At 43.7% G+C, this 22,776-nt stretch overlaps 1 protein-coding gene across 4 annotated transcripts in view; it reads left to right on the top strand.

Annotated features, from left to right (window-relative positions):
• The first annotated feature begins 9,485 nt into the window (after positions 1 to 9,485).
• The window catches only part of NELL1 (neural EGFL like 1), a 294,700-nt gene continuing 281,409 nt past the window's right edge, over positions 9,486 to 22,776 (top strand). For all 4 annotated transcript variants that reach the window (XM_067295540.1, XM_067295538.1, XM_067295537.1 and 1 more), the window contains exons 1-2: positions 9,486 to 9,565; positions 13,485 to 13,613. In XM_067295540.1, the coding sequence (XP_067151641.1) occupies positions 9,517 to 9,565; positions 13,485 to 13,613 (178 nt within the window). In that variant the 5' untranslated portion in view covers positions 9,486 to 9,516. The remainder of the gene's footprint in view (positions 9,566 to 13,484; positions 13,614 to 22,776) is intronic.

The following is a 22,776-nucleotide window of genomic DNA, read 5'->3' as shown; positions in this document are numbered from 1 at the left end:
TAATTATTACATCAGTGGCAATAACAGTCAGCCTTTTTGGATACCTTTTTTCCATTCATTTCCCAGCGTTTCTTCTTTTCTTTCTTGCAGTGCCTGAAAGTGGTTGCTTAGAAAGTAGGACTTAATGTCGCATGCCATAGTGAAGAACTAGCTAGACCACTTTCGGGTGTAAGTGATGCCCATGACATATTCTGTTCCTGTGAAATAGCAAAAGCGTGTTATACAAGAAATTACATCCCAGTTTTTGTCAGGCGATGTAAAAATAAACAAATAAAAAGGAATAATCTTTTAAGGGAATTTAAAGGGATGAGCAAAATTTGACCAATTTCACACAAGCCTCCTTGTAACAGGTAGCCATGATGGGGCTAGGATTATGTTGCCAGTGTAACCAAAGGGAAGTTCAGCCCTTCAACGGGGTGCAAGTGAGGAAAGGGGGGGGTCTCCAGGCCAGGCTGGGGTCTCCTGCAGCTCTGCCGTGAATCCAGAGTGAGGCCATCCGTGTCGGCGGAGGTGCTTTGTCTACGCTGGTGATGGCAGAACTTGGCTCACAGGGTCTGCCCACTCCTGTTATAAGCATGGATTATACAGACCTTGAGGACTCCTAAACAAGGAGATAGTCTTCAAGGCTTACAGTAGTAAGCAGTATGTGGAATCAGAACAGAAACATAATGATCCATTTGATCTTTTTGAGTAGAAAAATACAAGCAAATTTTAAAATAATCATTTGAGACTGGAACTAAACTGTCTCTGAGTCTGCAAATGGTTTTGAAATAGTGCCAGACTGGATGGGCATCACAGTTTTAAGTACTTTCATATGTTTTTATTAAAAATTTGATATTTGCCTTTTCAATTAAAAATGCCTCAGTTATAGCAAGTGTCTAAAACTTTGCTCCATTGGTAAACTACTTATACAATAAGTACAAGCACAGGCATAGTTTTATTCACTTAACTCCAAAACCCTGAACATAGCTTTCCTTGTTTCTCTGCTTTTGTTTACAGTATCTCCTCAAGAAGCCATCATATAATTTGTGCCTAATTTTGTATTCTTACAGTGGTAAGTGTAGTCTAGTTACCACCTGACAACAATTATTAGAAGTTAGATGTGCTGTTCAACTTTGTGACTCCCCAGTCATTGTCCTATAAACATCTTTCTATAACCTTTAGATGTATTCTTCTCTTTCAACCAATAGGGAAATAGCAGAACTCCAGTTGTCTATATATTATATATATAGCACGTAAATTCTACAAAGCAGTATTCTCTCTGGAATGTACATAGTTTAGCTTTTTTTCTTTTTGCATTTAAAGCATTTTCATTAAAGAAAAAAATAAAAAACCCAACAACTAACCACTGTAATCATCCACATGGATGCAACATTAGATGCACAAAATGCAAAGGTGGGGAAGAGGACAATTTAGTAGATGGCCATTGCATTGCAATAGGATCATTACCATTTAGAAATCAGATATATGTGGCGATTCAAGTGTTAGACTTAAATAGTTTTGTTACTTATTGGGCAGAGTAAAAATAGAGCTTTTAAGAATGCGTTTATTCAACTGAATAGAAAATTAGCCCAATTTATTGTAAATGCACTAGAATGAGGGAGAAAAATATATCTTCAATAATTGGCAAAAATGTAACCTTTACTATCTTGTTATGTCCTATACATACATACATATATGATATTTTTTAACGGTGATCAGTGTTCATGTAGTGTGTGCTAGTGATGTTTTATGTCCCTATAAGTATCTTATCAATCCGTATAGAGATGGTGAGCTTATGGTAGTTTAGCCTGTTTTTTCCCTCCCTGCACACACTGTAGTAGTAGTCAATAAATGTTCTTTCCTTTCAGGGGACTGTTTCTATCCTGTTCTTTTGTCTGTCTGGCTGCATATTACAGGGTCTCAGGTAACTCTTCAGTTAATGTGTGTCTGTAGGTGGGTAGATGTGTTGTTTTCATCCTGTCAAAGAAAACAAAACAAAAAACCTAAACCTTAGTGTAACACTTCCACAAATTATTAACTTCCTTTCTGTGTGTGTGTGTGTGTATATATGTGTATATTAATCATTTTGCTGAACTCCCTCTTTCATGGGGCACTTCATGTTGCCAGCCGCAGGCACTGCTGGAGATGTTTAATCCTCAGGCAGGACGAGCGAGGGGCCGTCAGGCGCTGTCCCTGGCCGAAGCGAGGATGGATTTTGCCACGTTTGTGCTGGCCCATGACTCTCCGCTCCACGGGCTCTGCCAGCCCCCGGCTCGCGCAGCAGCAGGACTCGGACTCTGCAAGCATCGCTGCCATAATGCTGCGCCGGCTTCTTCTGGCTTTGCTGGATGTTTTCCTGAGGGGGCTGCTATTCCCCCTTCTCCTGGGTTTTTGTTTTCCTGGCAGAGCTGGTTGGAGGCACCACACTCTGACATAATGAAGCTGTATAAAGACAAGCTGAAGATTGACACCTGTGTCTCAGTGCGGGTGAGGGGACTGTGTTGCCCCGGGAAATGAATTACAGGTGTTCTTTCTACCTGGAAAGGCAAAGAAAGGAACCTAAATCAGGGAGCACCATCTAGTGAGAATTGCATATTTTTGTCAGGATAAACAGCTTTAGGTGTCTCTTTACCAGTATTTTCTAAAGTCTTGCTTTGATTTTTGGAGTCCAATCCAGTTTTGCTTAATTACTATTGTGATTTAAAAAAAAAAAACAAAAAAAACCTAAGCTTCCAAATGTTTATAGGCTTGTTCTTAAAAAACAAACAAATAAACAGAAAAAACCACAATCACTTAACAGTTCTGAATCCTTTCCCTTCCTAATTTGTTATCTCAGGACATGCGTTTGAACTGAGATTAACTAATTGCAGTAAAATTGCCTTGGTGTAAGCATGTCTGTTACTGTCTAAGTACAAAAGGGATATCATTTGGAGGAATACTGCTAGGTTATGATATCTTTCCTTTGGCTTGGATTACTAAAACAGGAGGCATACGAAAATTTGAATTGCTTTCCATGATTTTTGTAATTAATCTGCTTGCCTTTCATTTAGGCGTCTTGCCTGTGCCTGTGGAAGTCATTAGCACAGGATTAGGCCTGACTTTGAAACTCTGAAAACAGATGATGGTTTTGATTTTGTTTTTGTTGATTTTATCTTCAGCTTTAACATCTAAAACTGGGCTTGCAAAGACATTTGGAGTGGGAGAGAAATGAGTACAAAAATCACAGAAGAACTGAATTTTTCACTGTAAATTAAAAGGGGAAGATTTTCATATTAGTCTTTAAAAAAAATATTTTACTGGCCAAATCTGAACGTTGAGATTAAATTAACCAGCAGTGTCTTCTTTAAATGAGAAGTAACCTTGCAGTTTGGGAATGCACTTCATTTACCATATTCTAGAAAAGTTTGCATGTACTTTGATAACTTTCTAAAAATAAATTTAGTATCTAATTAAATACCAGTAAAGGTCTTTTAAAAAAGGAGGGGAAAAAGCCATATTAGTAAAAATGTGACATATGTACTTGCAGATCAATCTATCTTGTGAGTAAAAAATGTTCAAATTTGGTGAGAATTACTTCTGTTGCATATTTTTTCTTTGAAATGAAATTGGATTTTTGGATGAGCTGAGATGCACTGTTGTATGCATTAAAAATTATACTTAATGCAAATGCTTGCCATCTTCAAATTCTTTGGGATCTTTCTAGTGTTTTTAATATACAGTGTTCAAAATCTGTGTTTCAGCTAGCCACGGCAGCACTTTGTTTCCAAAAGAAGGGTTTAAAAAAATGATCTTGAATTGAGAAAGACTTGGATTGTCTTTATATGATGTTTCAGTTGAGTCAAAGTACGCTTTTGATTAGGTTCTGCTCCACTGACCACATTAGATGTGCCTCAGCACTGAAGATCACCGCTTCTGATACACTCTGGCTATCTCTCACCATCAAATTCCAAATCTCAATTTATTTTAAATACCTTTGGTCTTCTTTTTGAGTATGTGTGTAGTTGTACGGATAATATAATTTCTTACTGTCTGTGATAAAGCAATTGCTTATTTGTGGCAGGCATTGCTTTCCTGTTGGTTTCTTATTCTGCAGCTCCACTCCTTGCAATCAAAGTTGCAGACAGACTTGCATGGGTTGGGGGTTGCAGGCTGTGCAGCTACGGCAAGTGCTGTCCCAGGAAGTGTCTCAGTTTTGCTAATGCCACGCTCGTATCTGGCATGATTATGAGACGCTTCTTAGTTTGAAGTTAAATGGTCAGAGCTTGATTCTTCCAGAGGGGCTCAGGTTGCTGGCTGGAAGGGGGAGGGTTGGGGCTTTTGTAGTTTCTGCCTTTGTCACCCTCAGGCAGGCTATCACCAAAGAGAGACGGTTTTCCCGATGGGTTTACCATAAAACGTGAGAACCAGGCTGGGCCATATTGCTTGCAATATTATTATTTGCCCATAACATTTTAAGGACATCTTCAGGTAACCATTTGCCTTATAGGGACCTTCCATTGTTGGGAAAATACTGATTGATGAAAAACCTGTTGTTATCTGTCATTTATATTATGTAGGGTACCTTGTAAGGTAGATGCTTAGCTGGTATAAATTGTCACAGCTTTGTTTGGAGCTGTGACAATTTACACCAGCTGAGAATTTGCGCCCTGTGTCCTATGGCACTTTATTACAGACCTGTCGCTGATGGGTTAAATCTTAATTACTTGCGTAATGTCATATGTAAATATATATATATATTTACAGGCATTCTATGGGGTACTGCTGCCTATGGATAAAGATTTGTACCCTAACAAGGTCATTATAATTTTTCCATTAGCTGTATGTGGAGAAGATATATTATGTTACAAAGGATGCATCATATATATCTCATGTAGTGCATATTATAATGCTGTATGTTGTTCATTTAAGAATTATTCATTATTCTTGAGGCCCTACCTCAGATTTTGTATTTATGTGTACAAATGCAATTTATTGTATTATATATTTGCCTATTATATTTGGATGTGAAAAATTAAAATTATTCAATAATGTATGGGCTCTAAAGACTCTAAATAAATGTCCAGTGTTTAAAACATAAAATATTTTGACAGTGTGTGGTGAATAGAATTTCTCTTTTTCCACCCTCTCCTTCCCCACCCAACACACACCCCAAATATTATTCTTACTTAACACACAGCCTTAAGGTATCTGCAGAATTGATCCATTTGATTGTTAGAAACCTTGAGCAGCAACTAGAAACAGCCCTCGTGGGACCTGGAGATATTGCACAGCTGCAGAAACAAATATCAATTAAATGGTTGGATTCTTAACTATCAGAATGCTCTGTAGCTTGTTGAATAATAGATTATTCATCAGAGGACCAGCTGAATTTGCTTGAATCCTTTTTATCCTATCAATTCAGTCACTCCAAAGGTTGTTGAACTGTTAAAGACAAATAGAGGTTCATATCAGAGGGAGATGAAAATGAAAGGTGGCAGGGAAGATGCACGTCAAGAATGAAAATGCAAGCACTACGCCATTTCTGACGTTGCTGCAGCTTTCGTTTAAAGCTGAGTTTTTGCAGGGTGCTGAGTGCATGTGTCATCCTAAGCATGTGGTGAGCAGGTTCTTCGCTCACCAGCACCCGAGTAGTGAAGCAATACGGATCCAACCCGCTTCACAGCAGAAAGGCAGTGCTTTTGATAAGCCTTCCCCAAATACAATAGCTGAAGTACAGTATCTGATCACAAAGCGGTATCAAACAGATATGCTAACAGAACAGGTATTAGCACTGTGTCAAGAGCGTGCGAGCTGTTCCAGGCAAGGGCCTCGACAGTGATTTGGCAGGATTTGCCGGCAGTTCCCCAAGGAAGCGGTACGTTGTCCCAGCTCTAAAGTGCCTTGCTCTGAGATGAGATGTGTATGTGCACATGCAGGAGATGGCAGGACCTAATGATGGGGGGCTGCAATAATTCTTTGCACGCATAAAGCAAATTTCATCCTGGAGAAGTCTGCAACTCTCAGCAAGTGCTCTCCCTGTCCTGAGAGGCAAGTGAGTATCTCCAGCCCCTTTGCAGGAAGCAAAGCTGAGGTGCGTCAAATTTGTCACTTCTGCAAAGTCAAACAGCGCGAGTCAATGATACAACATGTTGATTTGGGGAGTAAGAGACTTTGCTGTCACCATTAGGTACTACTGCTTTAAATCTTTAAACCCACGAGAACAGGTAAAAATGCATCCCCTTAAAACTTGCTTGTATGATATCATCCAGGCCACACTTTCAAATGATGTACACTACATAAGTGACTAAAAGATAGGCACATATTATATGGCAATGCTAACAGATGCACTTAGTTTGAAATTATTTTACCCTTTTGGGTGTTAAAATTGCCATGGTCAGAGTGTAGAGCCCAGGGCACATCTTGTATCAACCTTATAGATTAATCAGTTATAAAGTTTAATTTAGGCTTCACAGTCTTCAAACAGCAGCTAACCATACATTTAGGAGTTGAAAAAAGCAATAGATACTACTCTGTGACTGAATATTCGAGTAGACAAATGATCTTTCTTTGTTAAGGCCTCATTCAGATGCATTTGCTGGCTATAGGTAAACCTTAGCATCGATGCTTCCAGCCTGGCTGGACTGATCCAACGGTCCCTTACAACTACTTATCAGTTGGTAGGACAGGCTTCTTTCTCACCTTCATGGCTGCACTATTAGAATTTAGGTGTAAATGCTTTTGTTAATTATTGCCCTCTACTGGCTGCAAAGTAAAATTTGCCCATAAGTATTTTTTGCCTGTAAGTGTCCCTTTGAGACCGGCTTTCAAGGGTTGCGAGCCTTACTACTTGTGAAAGAGAAGGTTTTCCGTTCCATGAGTTACAAGGCGTTTTCCTGGTGGAAGCACTGACGTCTCTCCAGCATTTGTGGTTCAGCTGGCAACTGAGTCCATCCATACCTTCAGCTACACTTAAAAATACTTAGCGCTTTTAATTGCCTTTCATCCAAGGAATGCGAACAGCCTTACAACAGCTCTGAGAGATACTGGGGCCTAATCAAAAAGATTTCATCAGACTTCAAAATGCCACGAGCTTCGTGGCTGAAAGGACTAACAGTTTAACACCAGGCAGTTAGCAACATCACAATAATTTAGGTCAAAATCAAGAAGCATGCAACACCCAACTGAGAGTGCAAGAACAATCTTTCACGAGAATATTATCTGAGCTGAAATCCAGCTAGTTTGCCAGGACTAACGCTTTAGTATTGCAAAAGTGCCACCAGATTTTTTCTTAATTGCTATGAACGTTCAGGAGCACAGTTCTCATTCTTATCTGAATGTCATGCCTTCCAGCTATTTATATTTCCAACATGATCATATCAGAATATCAGGGTTTTTTTGCACTGACAAAGGAAGATGATTGGTTGCCGTACATTATTAGTGGAAGTGTGGGAATGGAGTTGGCTGGGAGAATGTCATTTTTTTTGCCCATCCTGTCTATCTTTTTTTCCAGTATGAAAAGATGAAAATACTTCTATGATTACTGATTCTGTCTCCATATGTTATCGCTCCTGCACAGTGCTGGACTATGAGAGCCTCCCCTCTTTGGGACCAGCTCTGTTTAGCGATCCTCCTGCCCAGCTGCCTTTGCTACTGCCTGCAGTGTCCGTGGGCTCCTCGGAGGTTTCTGCTCAACACAAGAACAAGTCAGACACGATGAGCACGTTGACTAGCCACGACACTGGTCAGGGGGTGTTGGAAGCTGTGTTTGAAAGCCGATAATCCAGTGCAAGTTTTTGCATGGGCCCACAGTCATTTTTTAAACACCATTTTATACAGATTTAGGTTAAGCTAATTATGGCTCTAGTTAAGAATCTACATATGATAGGTTTAAATTGTGTATCCATTAAAGACTCCACACTTGTTTAACTTACAGTCTAAAACTTTGGTTGAATTAGAATTAATTTTGTGCATAGATAGACTCTGGTTTTATTACTAGGTAATCACAAACATAGCTAAGCTATCAGGAATAGGATGTATAGCCACATTTCACAGAACAAAATCTTTCTCTAAATCAGAGAGCAAATACCAATCAGACTAATGATTTTATCAGGGTATCTCTTCACTTGCTGATGTACCATTACCTCCTTTTGTTCTTACTATGGGTACACATACCCATGCATGTATACATATAAAAACATGTATACTTGTATACCATGTATATATACTGCCCATGTCCTGTGGGTAAGAATGGTGCTAATAGCCCAGCATCCTAAATAAAAGTAAGAATATACATAGTTCTGTTTGGGCAAAAGCTGCTTACATACAGTAGAGATGAATTACTGAGAAGTTTTTGGAGTAACCACCCCAGAGCTTTCCTGGCATGTACACCTTGGGTGCAGCCAGGACCAGCTGTTTACAGAGATCTTACTAAATGAGTAATTAGGCAGCCAAGTTATTCTCTTTGCTCATGCTATTGTTGCTAAAGTCAAGGTGCACAAATGCAAATACTCCTTAGATTAGCATGTTTTCTTGGTTTCACCTTAACTTTATCCAAACATACAGTTTATTATTTTGAATTTAAGATAGCCTGAATTTTACGCAGAACCAGACCGCAGGATGATGAGGGAAGGAGGCAGCAGGAGACTCCTCTGGCTTTGCAGGGGAAATGGCTTGGTCTGAACCCAGCACAGCCAAGGCAGCTGGATCTCACCCTGCCCCTCTTTACCGAAACGGGAGCTTCATGTGGGGCCCATCTGCCCTAATTCAAATTTAAGTCAGGTGTCCTGTGGGTGGGAATTGCGTATAAGCAGTGTGTGGGGGTGGTTTCTTGTCACGGATTGGCCCGAATTAAAGGCTGGAGGGAGCAAATATTTGAAGACAGAATTTAAAGCACCTGTGAAAGATTCTCAAGTGGCTTATGAGTGGGGACTTCACCCCCATTTTATACTTCAGAGACACGAGAGAGAGCAGTTAGGGGTCTTCACCCCCATTTTACACTTCAGAGACACGAGAGACAGAGAGCAGTCAAGTGACTTGAGCAGGGATGTACAAGAAGGCGGTGGAAGGGTGCAGATTTCACCGCTACGCAACCGAACCCAGTTTTTGCTTATACCAGGCACGAATTATTACTGAGACTAAAACAGTTAACGAGGGCAGAGCCTTACTGTTTGTGTGCCGAGAGCGAGGCCAAAGCGGGCGGCCACGCGTGTTCCCCCCTCCCCACGCGGGACAGCCCCGCGCGGGGCCTGCGGCGCTGCGGCAGCGGCCCGGCCCGGCCCGGCCCGGCTCGGCTCGGCTCGGCGGGGCTGGCGGCGACAGCGGCCGGGCGGCGGCGCTGGCGAGGCCCGGGGGGGCCGCGCGTGGCGTGGCGTGGCGTGGCGTGGCGTGGCGGGGGCCGCCCGCGGCGGCGGCGGCGGCAGGGGGCGGGAGCCCCCGCGGCGGGGGCGGCGGGGCCGCGCCTGGGCAGCGGGCGGAGCCGCCGCCGCCGCCTGCCGGAGCCGCTCCGCGAGTCGGAGGCGCGGCTCGGCAGCCGGGAGGCGCAGCGCGGCCGCGCCGATGGGGCTCCTGCTGCTCCTCTGGGCGTGTGCGGCCGCCGCCGGCGCAGGTGAGGGCCCGGCCGCGGGACGGGACCGGGCGGGGCGGGCAGGGGGCCCCGGCGCTTCCCGGGCAGCGGGGGCGGCGGCGGGGCCGAAACTTTGCGGGAGCCGCCGCGGCCCCTGCGCGGCTGCTAGGGCGGCGCGGCGCGGCGGGGCGCGCTGCGGCCGCGGCTGCGGGTGCCGCGGCGGGGAGGCGCGGGGCCGCTGCGCGGGCGCGGGGGCGGCGGCCGCGGCTTTGTTCTGCGTGCGCGGCCTGGGGCGCGGGGCAGGGGCAGCGCTCCGCTCCCTCGGCGGCGCCCGTGCGCCTTCCCGGGGACGTCGCGGTTGCCGGAAACACAAAGGTGTCGGCGTTTCTAAATTGTAATTATTCCTCTGGTAACTATACCTCGTCACAAATCCCATAGGTACGGCATACAGATAGTTGGGGGGAAATGCCGTCTGTCCTGTTCGCAGCGGTGCTGCCACCGGTAGTGCCTATTGCCGCTTGAAACGGTCCCTGAGACGAAGCCGCAACTCCTGCGTTTGGCATTGCGAAGCCCCTCGGAAAGTTCTTTGTGTGCAACAATTGCCACCGAGGCTGCGAGGGGAGCGAGCGAAGCTGTCGCCTGTCGCAGAGCCTGCTTCTCCTCGTTCGGGGATTGCACATGGCTGCGTGGAAGCGACGAGGTTGTCTTGAGCGTGCTTTTACGGAAAGTTTCCCTATCCCAAAATATGCAGTGTGTAACACGTCAAAGAAATTGTAGATGCGCTGCATACATTGCATAGCTGCATGTTAACTTGATGGAGCACAGCACGACTGCTGGTGCTTGGGTGCCAGTGATAATGGCACAAGCGGAGGATACAAGCTGTTAGAGCTGTAAGATGGAATTAATTTCTTTTAGGGATTTTCTAGTGACATCATTCATAATTATATGGTTTAATCCTCTAATCTGCTCTAGTGCCTTCAGTTCACATTGGGCCAAATCCACAAAGTCCTGAGATGCTTTCCCCCCCCTCCCCTTCCCCCTAACCTGGCTGAGTCAGTTGGAGTCTTGCTTGTGTGAGCCACTGATTTAAGGGGAATGGCCCACTTACTTTAAATAAGAATTGAAAGCTGCATTGTTCAGGATCAGGCCCCAGCTTTGCACAGGTCTCCAGTAAGAGTGTATGGGTTGATGGTTAATTTTTACTTTAGAAAGAAACAGTATTTCCAGCTGCTTGCTCCAGTGAAGAGAGGCAGCATAGTATGCTAGATGCCAGTGCAGTTGATATGCCTCTGGTATCTTCCTGATAGACTGTGGGAGACCGCACGGGAAAAGGAGACTTGGTTATTATACTGAAGCTGCTGATTTGTTGTTTATTAATTATTAATCGGGCTTTTGAGTGCCTGTGTGCGGTTTGAAGAGCCAGCACAAGAAGACGACTAGGAATTTAAAGCAGTGTAGGTTCCTGCTAAAGAGTTGCTGTGACATTAGAAATAGTCTCCTTTTTGGAAAGCGTTTTAAAAGCTGGAAGGGGGCACACTGAAGCTGGTGGAGCTACTGGGTTCTGTACTTGTTGAGCCTCAGGTATTCAGGCTGGAATAAACAGCTTTAACAGAGCAGTGGGGCTGCTGTGATTTATGCGAGTGCTCGTACCTGCTAAGGTGGGTTCAGCCCTGACCCCGTTGCTGTTGCTGGCAGCACTTCCACTGACTTCAGCGGGGTCAAGATTTGTCTTACTGAATGTAGTTCGTCCTTCTCATTGAGCGAGTTTTAGGACCTATTCAACCTCCCTTCATGTCAGTAGGTTTTTGCTGACCTGAATAGCTCTAACGCCCTTAGAATAAGGGACGTCGTGCTTCGGTCCTGGCAGAGTCAGCGGGGCCTTTCCTTCTTACCTGGCAAGTAACTTCACACAGCTTACAGTGTGCTTCTCTTCTGAACAAAAACCTTAAAAGAAATAAGTCCTTCTGTTTGTCTCCTAAAGCTATCTTTGCTCTCAGGTTCTTAGCCTGAGAGGCTCCTTCGTGTGTGTGTATATATATATATGTGTGTGTGTATGTAAGTGTGTGTCTGAGGGTGGTAGGATGGTGCCCTTGCCCTAGAAGAGTTGTGGTGGGTTAAGAATAAGCAGACGCGTTCTCTCGTGTTGGTCAGAGGCAGGTATACTAAAAGAAAGTAGTCACTGTTTAATGTTGGGTGTAGCAGGATGGGTAAATTTCTTCAGGAGCACCTCAGCTGTGCGCGAGGGGTCTGAGACTAGCAGAGCTGCTGGCTGCGTGTTGGGGGTCCGCGTTTTGCCGGGAGGTGAGGGTGCTCTTGGTCCATCAGCGTGCACATCGTGCAGCTGTGCGCGCTCATTCAGTGCCTGAGCGTTTAGCAGGGATGAAGTTGGAGATGGTACTGATGCCTGTTCATGTTGCTGACTATCTGGGAAGTTTTTACCCTTGGAGATGTTTATCCAGGTTCATATTCTCTCCTTTTAATTTTCTAGAGAAGGGTACTTATCCCCACGTTATTATGTGTATGTGCTCACTTTGATATTACAGCACTCTTGGAGGCTCAGCTCTGCCAGATGCAGAGAGATCTTAATTTTCATTGTAGATTAAAGTTGAAAGAGACCTTCTAAAGCTGTTTTTCAATATTTCTTAATACTTTGCATCTTATGCAATAGTATCTCCCTGCATTAGCACAACATATATCCCAAGAAGTTTTAATGCCTGAGTAAAGAAAAGGAGAAAGTGCTGGGGTGCGGGTGATTTATGAGCAGGATTTGTAACTTCTCCTTGTTCATTCTGTACACCTCAGTAACTTCTTGGAGCCTTTCAGAGAGTCAAACTAGAATATTTGCTGCTTAACTGATCCAGAAGCACAGTCCTGAAATAACAAATGAATCAATTTAAACCTGAATGTGGAGTTGGCTCAGTGAAAATCAGTCTGGATGTGCTTTGCAGGTGAGATCCTTGCCCTAGGGAAGTCAGCAGAAGTTTTACTGTTGACTTCAGCTGTGTCAGGGTTTTTCACTCTCAGGGCCTGTTCCTGTTTCTAATGATGTTAGTGAAAAAAATTGTTAGGAAAGTGCTTGGATTCTGCGAGGGATTTTTGATCTATGTCCCAGGCACAGGTTTCATGTGACATCTGTTGCTGTGTTGAGAGACAGACCCTTGTCAGACTGGCCTCTTCCTGCCCCTAGGAGAATACCAGTTCCTGAGTGCCTGGTCTTTTCCTGGGCGTGAGCCATTTCCAAATTTCAGGTTTAGATTTGTGGTTCTGTGCCGTAGACCAGGAAGTGCCACTTGAGGGGAACGAAGGTCTGTAGGGTGTAGGTAGGCTATGGCACACTTCAGGCCCTGGCTCTGCTGAAATACAGCAGAGACGCTTTGCATGCAATGTCAAACCCTTGTGCGAGTCACCCACAGCCCTTAGATTACAGGATGGCCTCCTTTGCCCCCCTACCGTATCTCCTTCAGGGTCATTTTGTTCAGTTAGGAAAATAAATTGTGTTTAGGTTATGAGCTGTGGGACCTGATCTATTAGTCACAGCTAGGTATGAAATGTGAGAGGAATTTCCAGTCCTCACGTCTCCTTGGAAATCGTGTAGCCAATAGATGAATGTTGCTAATCTCCTTCATCTTTTCGCATAGGTGGTTATGCTTTTATTTATTTATAACTCTTGTGCCTTATAAAGGTGCTGGATTAATATAACAGTTTTATAATGTTTTAACTTGTGTGTAGTAAAACCTGTGGAAAAGAAATAGTTTGATTGAAATAACTGGAAAAGAATATCTTCTCTCCTGCAGCAGAGTTAGTCTTTAAGTAATTATTGTATTGTGTGTGTGTGTGTGTGTGTGTGTGTGCACATACTAGAAATGGCTGCACTAGATATTCTTCTCTATTCTTTTCATTACCTGATTTGAAATAAAAATTGATCTAACTCTGCCTCTCTCTCTGGCTCTGCCTCTCGCAGCTGTAGGATTTGGAATGGATCCTGACTTACAAATTGATATCATCACAGAACTGGATCTTGTGAACACAACCCTCGGGGTGACGCAAGTGTCGGGGCTGCACAATGCCAGCAAAGCATTCTTATTCCAAGGTAAAACAAGTGTCCTCAAGTCTCTTATCCCGCTTCTGTCCGCTTGAGTTCATAAGAGCTTTGATGCCTACCTGATTCCCTGTAATGGTGCTCTTAACTGTCATTTTCTTTTTTTTTTTTTTGGAAACAGTCTGTGTTACTCTGCTGAAATGTATATGATTTTTCTTTTTAATATGCTGTCAGGTCATTGAGCTTCAAGATCTCTAGGGAAATGTTTTTGGGTAGGTTTCAACACTCCCCAATATTTTTTCCAACTAAATGTGTCAAAGTAGTCCCGGGGCATGGACTCAGTTGTATCCTTGGGTATTTTCTCTCTGCCCTTGTATACATGCACAGGCACACACAGCTAGAGTTATGTAGGTAGATGAGAAAGCACCTAATGTGTTGACACTGCTTAGTAACAAGTAGCAAGTCTTTCGTCAATTTGTGAGAACTGCTAAAGTGAGAAAATCAGACAGTATTGCCTTTCACTGTCCAAGCCAAGTAACAGGCACAGAACAAGTCACCTTGAATTGTAATGTGATTTTTTTTTTTATTTCGATATTCTAAGATAATGCTTGCAAAATGTTTTAAAATGGAGGGTGTTTTTGTTATGTTTTGTTCTGAAGTGAGCAGTGAGCGAAATTCTGGACAAACTGGGAAGTTTTTGCATTGACTTAAATGAAGCCTGGATTAAGAGACAGACTCATGAGGCAGAAGAGCTGAGTTGCTACAATATGTTCCTTAGGCAAAAAAGACACCTGCTTTGGTTAAGATTAACATGCACATTAAAGCACAATAAGGAACATATTTATTGTGGAGGCATCCTATGTTTTTTTTCTTTATTGTGCTTTTACTATGCATTAAAGTGTGTAGGTTAGAGTCTTATTTTTTGGTATCTGTCCTCTGTAGCTCCTCTTGGAGGCAGAAGATTATGATCTCATTTAGTTTTATTTCTGTATCTGCATTACTGTCATTACTGTAAGTAATAAAAGAAGCAGGTCTGTAATCTTCATTTATTTTTCACCTGGACAAGAGGATGGATCAGTTCAGGTCCTGGCAGCAGAGGGACTTCTGGAGATCACCTCAGAATTTGTTAGTCATCTTTCCCATCTCTTATGCTATGTTGAGTCAAGTACTTAGTTTTTACCGATTCCTAGATCAACATCCAGAAAAAAGGCATTAAATTAAAATGTAAAAATATAAATCGTTTTGCTTCTGATACCCCTGACTTCAGGTTTATGTGTTATGCATGAACACTATTAAAGTACAGTCATTCCTCTAAAGACTACAGTGGCCTAATTGGCTTATAATATTTTGGTATTTCCAATTGCCACTCTGTGCAGGTAATTTTGCAACCGTGCTGATGAACAGTCAGGGTGAGTTTTCACAGACTGGTAGTTGGAACTGAAGGGAAAAAGTCTGAGGTGAGGCTGGCTGAAACCAACAATACTAAAAGTAGCTTTGAAGGGATAAAGGTGAAGATTTTAAGGATATTCAGTTCTTTTTGCTTTGGAAGACCCCACCTGTAGAAGACCCTACCACTTAGAGAAGACTAGCAGAAAAAACATACAGCTTGTAGAGTTCATCTGAGCAGATAAACTGAGAGTTAGATGTTCACAGGAAGCTTTGAACAGAAATCCACAATAGGACATGAATATACAATTCCAAGTCTTTAGGTAGATAAGCTTTGTTAATTCCCCTGACTGAGCTTCTGCTCGCAAATGCGTACCGGAGTAACCCCTGGGCTTGCACATGGCCTCTAGTTCACAGCGTCTTGGAAGACGGCTCAGGAAGAAGACTGCCTTCAGCTGAGCTCATCAGCCCTTGGGCTTGGATGAGGGCAAAGACCTTGGGTGTGTTACTCCATCCTGAAAGGGGTCCGCAAGGGGTCTCTTGCTGCTGTTTTCGGGCGGGATGGAGGTCCCAGGCTGCCCTGGGGGCTGCTCCCCTTCTTGTTCATACCTGTTATTTGTTGCGTGTCAGCCGTGTGTTGGTAGCCATATAAATTCCCTTTTCCTGACAGAAGTGACTTTACAGCTGCAGCTTGGCTGTGTGCCAGGTCCTCTGGCTGGAACTAGGTGATCCTTAATTTTGTTTTTTATCTTTGCTAGTTTTACTGCATGGCACCTAGGGGAATGTATGGATAACTACAATGTCAAATTAAAAGTTATAACACTTTTTCCCTGTAGAAATTCACAAAAAACCCCACCCAATATGACCCTCCCAGAGGAGTGAAAAGCCTGGGAATTTGTGCTTAGTTTCAAAATTACTGTATCCTCTTGGACCTTCTGCTCTGGTCTCCAAGAGGGTCCTTTTTTTCAGGCAAGCTTTGGTTAGTTGTTGTGATTCAGTGCTGCATGCCTTGGTGCCTGGTGGTGCTGTGTGACTCCGGTGCTGGGGAAGGACCTGCTCGCCGCAGCTCTTGTGGCAGGACGGGCTGGGTGTGGAGACACCCTGCTGACCTCCTTTCAACCCCAGCTTTTGCCCCTCAGGGTCTCCTGGTCTGGGAGGTGGGAAGAAAAGGTCCTGAATATGGTCACTGGTGTGCGCTTTTCATGGGGACTTTGTTGTTCCCCTCTTTGAGGGGGGGACGTAGTCCATAGTCCTTATGGCTATGGAGTGCGGCTCTGAGTGGGCCCACGAGTTCCCAGAGGATCACTTTGTGTCTTGTAAGATGCCTTTCCTAAAAAGGCTTTAGGAAGGCTGCTCAAACTGAGAGTGATTTTTTGTGTATCGCTGGAAGTCTTTGAAGTAGAGGTCTGACCCGTGTCTCCCATCTCCTCACCTACAGCTGGAGGCCAGAGAAGCCAAGAATCCGGTTCTGCGGGTTGGTGGGAAATCTACTTCAAAGAAATGTATTGAAAATACTAAACATGCAAGTAGTGCGGTGCAATAATGTCCTATGAACATTACATGAAAGACATTTGTAAGTAGTCTTTTATAAACTTGACAAAATGATACTGAAATTCATATAATAGGGTCACAATAAATTTTAAGATGTTAAGAAACACTGAGCAGTGGCCAGCCTAGTGGGGCTAAGTCTTATCCTAAATTTCAGGTAGCAGGGAAGCAGGGTTTGTATTACCCCTGTAGGTGGAAACCTCAGCAGGATCTTGAGTTCAGTGGCAGAGAAAGGCTTTCGCTACAAATAAGGCAAGTGGGGCTGCTTAATTTGTCATTATGTTCCTAAGCAGACTAAGTCTAATCTTTAGCCTGGCTCTTATGTTTTGAGATTAGCTTAACCAGTCTGACTTCTGTTCTGTGCTCCGTTCTAGTTGTGTAAGTAAAATTTCATTCCTTTTGCAGCCTGTCAGCTATGCCCATTTCTCTTTAGTTCTTTTTTCCTTAACATCTCTTTTGACCTAAGGCTTACAGCTTTTACTTATATAAAGTATTTCATACAAGAAGTTTACTAAAACGTTGCTGTTTTCCCCTCCTGGCAATGGGGGTGTACTTTTTTTTAACTTAGTCTTTAAATTGGGAGCTGTCTTTTTGCTATGTATACTGTGTATTGCACTGGGATTTAGACCACTAAATATTGTTAAAAGTCTATATATACATTGTCCTTTCTCCCGTGACTGTTTGCTTATTTTATTAAGCAATTGCTGGTTTTGAAAGAAAAAAGGGCTGCACTGCAGGCGCCTTGAACACAGAGTCCAGTCGCGCTCCTCCTCCTCACTTCGTGCTGGTGACCGTTGAGTTCTTGTACTGTCACAGCTCCAGCGGGAGAGGGGAAGGAGCAGCAAGTATTACCTTTCTCTGTGCTGTAACATTTTGTGAGAAAAGAATGAATCTTGCTGTGGTCCCAAGAGGACAGAGGCACTCCAGCGGGCTCGCATGAGCTCCCAGGCCTGGCACGCTCCCCTCTGTAGGCCTTTCCTCTCAATACGCTGTGGACCCCGAGTTTTAGCCAGCTTCCTCCTTGGCTGGCATAGAGAGCTGCAGGGGTCCCTGATCCTGCTCTGGGCCAGATTCCTAAAAGTCAGGTGCTGAAGCGCTCGAGTCTTTAAGTGGTTTTGTTTGTTAGCCAGCTTTGCTTTACTTTGAGATTTAGGGATAGCATAACTGCGTAACTTGGTATTTTCATCAAGAGCGGGCACATACCCTTAATTTTGGGAATGTTAGCGCTGCTCCTGTTAGGACAGTCTGGTCCAGGTTCTGCTCATTACGCCTGTATTGTGTGTGTGGAGTAGCATTTCAGCAGTGAGGTAAATTCAGTAAATTCAAAGGTCAGATGAGTAGGCTGCTGCCTTCATTCATCAGGAGGTGAATGTCTTCTGACCTGGGGCTCAGTGGCTTATGCACGGAGGTTTTAATTGACTTAAAGTGTTAAAGCTCAGTTACGCCAATGTAATGTGCAAGGTGTGCAAACTGGGGTGCTCCTAAAAGACGTGGGGCTGAGTGAAAGGGAGTGGGCAACAACTCAAAGAGGAAGTTTTCATTACTGTATTTCTGGGGTGGGCAGGGGTGGGGATTGTATTAGGTGAGGTTAATGTTTAATTTTAGGGTTAGAGTGTCAGTCCCTCTTTATGCAAGATAATGCAACAAGAGGCATTGCTCGCTATATGATCTGTCCTTGTATATTTATAGCAAATGTTAAGTATAAGCAGTATCATTTTTACAGAGCAGAAATCTTATAGAAGTAGAAAAAATATGAGGATACAACATGGCTAGTTCAAAATCTGTACTGTCCTTAGTTATCATAAAAGAGAGTAGCTCTATTACCTTTTCCATACCCAGTATTATGAGAATTCCCTGTCTTGCTGGGTTGCTGGAAGCATTTCTGGACTGAAGCAGTGCACCAGTACACAGAGTTTCTAAATGAATCTCTTTGAGATGCTGGCGTTATGTTCCTTATTGTTTTTGGGTGAATACTGCAAATTACATGAAGACTGTGATACTTTTTTGTAAAAGAAAAGATTTTTATGAGGTATATCTTCACAGCAACTCTGAAAGCTTCTCGGAGTTGGGATTTTTTTTTTTTTCCCCAAGGGGAGTAGTGAGTTTCTTCCTTCTTATAGACCCTGTCATACAAGTTTGTGCCAGTTTTGACAGTGGCAGTATTAATTTTGGCTTCTACCCTGTAGTTCCTGTGATGCAATAGTTAAGTTCTGGTCCCTGGAGCTTCAAGGGAGAAAGTAAGCCATGATAAAATAAAATACAATCTTTCTACATGTAAGCATACATGTGTATACATCTGTAGGCCAGCCTCTTGCCCAGATCACGTAATAACATCTCCTGCTTTGCTGCTCCCTCAGTACTACATTTTGACCATTTCTGTTCTCTTTTCACTGCTGTTGATCTCCTTTTCATGTCAGAGGATGGTAGGATGTCAACTTTTCTTGAAGCTGCTCCACTTTTAAGGCATGTTGGCTCTGTTATGTGGACAGCAGCAGAGCAGCTCTCCTCTTCCATGATGGTGCATTGTAATTTGCTGCACAGAGAGTGATGTTGGCTGGAAGTAGTGGTGACCAAGTCAGCATGTGTATTTTCCCATGTGGTGGAAGTCTGTGGGGTGATGAGAAAAATAGCCTGACCTGTGTCTCAGGAGAGCTCGGTGTGAGGGTTTTGGGAGCTCGAGGCTGTGGGATCCTTGCTGTCCCGCGTCTCTCTGTCTGGACCAGAGCTGACCCTGTGTGGTCATACCCCCACCAGGAGAGGTCAACCCTGGTGACTGTAGAGGGACTTCTAGCTGCAGTCTTGCAGCTGGCTTTTTATTGCCCAGGAATACTTGGGGGTTGATACCTGCTTTGGCCTTCTGCCCTTTTTTTATAGAACTGCAGTCTGACCTGCAGGAGCTTTAGTCACTGCCTGCCATGCAGCTGCTGCACAGCAGTTCCCACAATAAGGCTCTACTTGCTGGTTGTTTGTCAAAGCATCCATACAGAGCACTGCTAAAATAGGAGTTTGCACATGCTCAGCAGAAATACTGTGGGGTGTTAGTGGCTAAAATCACTGAAGAATTTGCACTTGCACTTGAGCATGCTTGAACCTGTTGTCATTTTGTGGGTTAATGGGACTATTGATGTGTTGGGGTGACTGGGCGCACGCCTTACCTTCCCAGCTTGTGTGCCTGTGTTCCTGCAGAAGAGCTGAGCTGGTGGCGGCGGGAACCACGGAAGAAAGTGGGACGTCTCCAGCAGGGGCAGGTCCTGGGCTCATGTCCATAAGCAGGACCGAGAGCAAGGAGTCGGTCTCTTTTGGGATGTCAGTTACTTCTCCTACATTCCCCCTTTCCTCCCCAGACCTCTGTGGAAGAAGTCTGGGATCTGGAAGGGAGGGCGGAAAAAACCCTGGAAAATTTGGGGGCAAAGACTGGATGTACAAAGAGACAATAATATAGTTTGGGTGAATGGGCTACTCTGAGAGCCAGGGAGTGATATCAACTGATGTTGGAGAGTGGGTGGTAGGAAACGATCAGACAAGATTAACTGTGACGGGCAGGACAAGGAAGCTGGGCTCGCACAGCGAGGTGGAAAGGGGAGAAGAGGAGCAGCTGCGATGAGGGGCTGGAGGCCACGTGGGGAGCTGGTGACAGCTGGGCAGAGAGACCATGGCAAGGATGAGACAAGGACCCTGGTTGGAGGGGGAGGGATGAAAAGCGGGATGAGGGGAGATGTGGGTGGTGGTTGGGAGAAGCAGCCTGGGGAGAGATGCAAGGGCTGGGGCTGGGAAGAGGCACCCAAGGGCTGCTCTCAGCCTGGGTGGGCAGGACGAGATAGAGGTTCGCTTATGGTAGAGACAGTATTAGGGCATGACAACAGCGAAAAAGCATTGAAAGTTCAGATTTGGCCATGCTGTAATGCATCTGTGATGTGTGCTAATTTTTAACAGATGTGCTGGGAGGATAAAACTTGGATAATGTGACTTTTATTAGTGACTTTAAACCTTAACTTTGCCATGCTTTGGTTGCTCACCTGTAAAGTTGATATACTAATATCCTTTCCTTTAATAACAGTGGTGTGAAAATAACTCATTAATATCTGTAGTAGTCTCAGATACTGTAATAGAATAATTAATTTGGTCATGGTCTGTTTTATCTTCAGGGAAGAATTTGAATATGGTAGATGTAATGTTCAGAGTATGCCTTGAACAGTAAAAATAACACGTCAGGTACTTGTTTGTTAAATAAATATTGGTTGCTTTTGTTTTTTACTTTGTGTACTGAATGAGGCATGGGTCTTCGGGAAAACGGTGTGCATGATTCTGTAATTAAGAGCGATATTGGAACGTACATCCCCAGAGGGCTGAGCAAGGTTTGCCTGTGAGAGTCCAACTCTGACATTTGTCTAACTTCTCATTTATTTTTGTTTTTTTAATATAGCTAATATTTTAATCTATTTTGTGTATGTAATTTTACCTTTTGTATGGCAATGAAGAAATTGAGCTAATTTTTTTTTTTTCTTGTTCTGCAAAACTGACCATTTTCAGAAGGGAGAAATGATCTGGAGTCAGAATACAAGGAACTAGGAGGGGCTGAGTAAGATGACTCATCTTCAAATGGAGGAAATTAAAGCTTGTTTGAAGCATAATTACTGAACAGCACACTGAGGTTCTGAAGAGAGATGAACTACTGGTAACTTTTCAGTGCTCAGAAGTAGTTTTTGAACACTCATATATACCCATCCAGCCTTGGATGTTGTTTAGTGTTTGAATTATGTTAGAACCCTGTCTAGCAGTAAAATTTACCCAACAGATATGAAGATACAACTTGTAAATCATCAAAAAATTTCTCTTTCCATATTCTCTTCTTCTAAAAACAAAGTATGCGTAGTCTAAGATAGGAATGGAAACTTAGCCACACTAAACTACAGGGAACAATTTCTACTTTTGTTTTTTTCCAGTCCTGAATGCTGAACGTTGTCATGCTGTCTTCTGTTACTTGACATTTTTTGGGTTTCCCATCAAGTCGGTAATGATTAGGAAAGTATTCTGAGCACACGTTGCCTCTGTCCTTGGCAGTTATTTTTGCTTTCTTGGGAGACAATAATTGCGCTACTTGTCTATCTTCATTGCCATGGTGGTACGTACAGAGGGGCAGTGGGAGAAGCACTTCAGGATTTCTGTAGTATGCTAAAAACCTTGGGTGCTTCTGGCAACAAAGTCCTGTAATGAGGATAAGCAGGAAGAAAACAAAAGGTCTCTGCTCTTTGGTGGGTAGAGAGGGGGATATATACATTAGTTTCTGGTACTGCTAATAAGTGTTGTGTGCTTCCGTGCCGCATGAGCATCTAGGTCCTTAAAATGGAAGTAGATCAGTTTAGGTAAAAGTAAGAATAACTGAGTTTTTGATCTTCATCAAAGCAAAAAAGCAACAAAAACTTGTCCTTTTCCTGCAAAGGGTGTTGACAAACCGATACTCCTGAAGAGTTGTATTCTACTGCACTTAATCAGGTTTTGTTAACTCCTTGTTTAATAAATGGCTCTTAAACTTGAATATCATTAGATGATACAGAACAGCCCTGGGAAGTTGAAGCGAGGCGCAGCTGGTGCCCGAGAGGTCTCCCTGTCCGGATTGGGGGGCCGCGCCGAGGCCTATTGCTCGGTGCTGCTGGAGGATGGCAGGGGCCGGACACTGCGGAGCTCGTGCCACTCGAAATGCCAGGGCAGGGAAACGCGGTGCTGGAAACTGTCTTCTCCCTGTCGACAGTGAAACCAAGTGGCCTGTTAGGGTTGGTTTTTGGCCCCAGTAGGGGGTCTCTTAATTTTCAAAACAATTTTTAATGGAAATGTGTTAATATCCGCTTGATAGGAATGTTTACATTTGTCCTACTTACCTCTAACCAGGCACTATGTCTTTTGCCTAAGAAGAAATGGTATTATTTAAAATTAGTATTGCATGCGTTTAAAAACTTATGGTGGTGTTTAACTATTTTTAAAGATTTCGTATCTTTAAAAGGTACACAATTACAGATATAATCAGACCTAATGCAAGAGCCAGGCATGGACCATTTCCTGTGATGAAAAACCCTGCTGTCATGAACTACCTAACGGGAATAAAAATTAGATGCTACTTGAGGCCTCAATCTACTTCTTCTATGCCAAATTCTAGATTAATCTTGCCACCTGCAGTGAGGGTGTATAAACGACATGAGGGGGACCTTTTTTCTCTTATTACTCATTTTTGCCGCATAAATGGTGTGAGGTAATCATGTCATACCGTGTTGGTTTATGGCATTAT

This window comes from Apteryx mantelli, chromosome 4, assembly GCF_036417845.1.
Source record: "Apteryx mantelli isolate bAptMan1 chromosome 4, bAptMan1.hap1, whole genome shotgun sequence".
NCBI classification, from domain to species: Eukaryota; Metazoa; Chordata; class Aves; order Apterygiformes; family Apterygidae; genus Apteryx; species Apteryx mantelli.
Note: the sequence above shows the minus strand (reverse complement) of the source record. Positions and strands in the feature narration are given on the sequence as shown.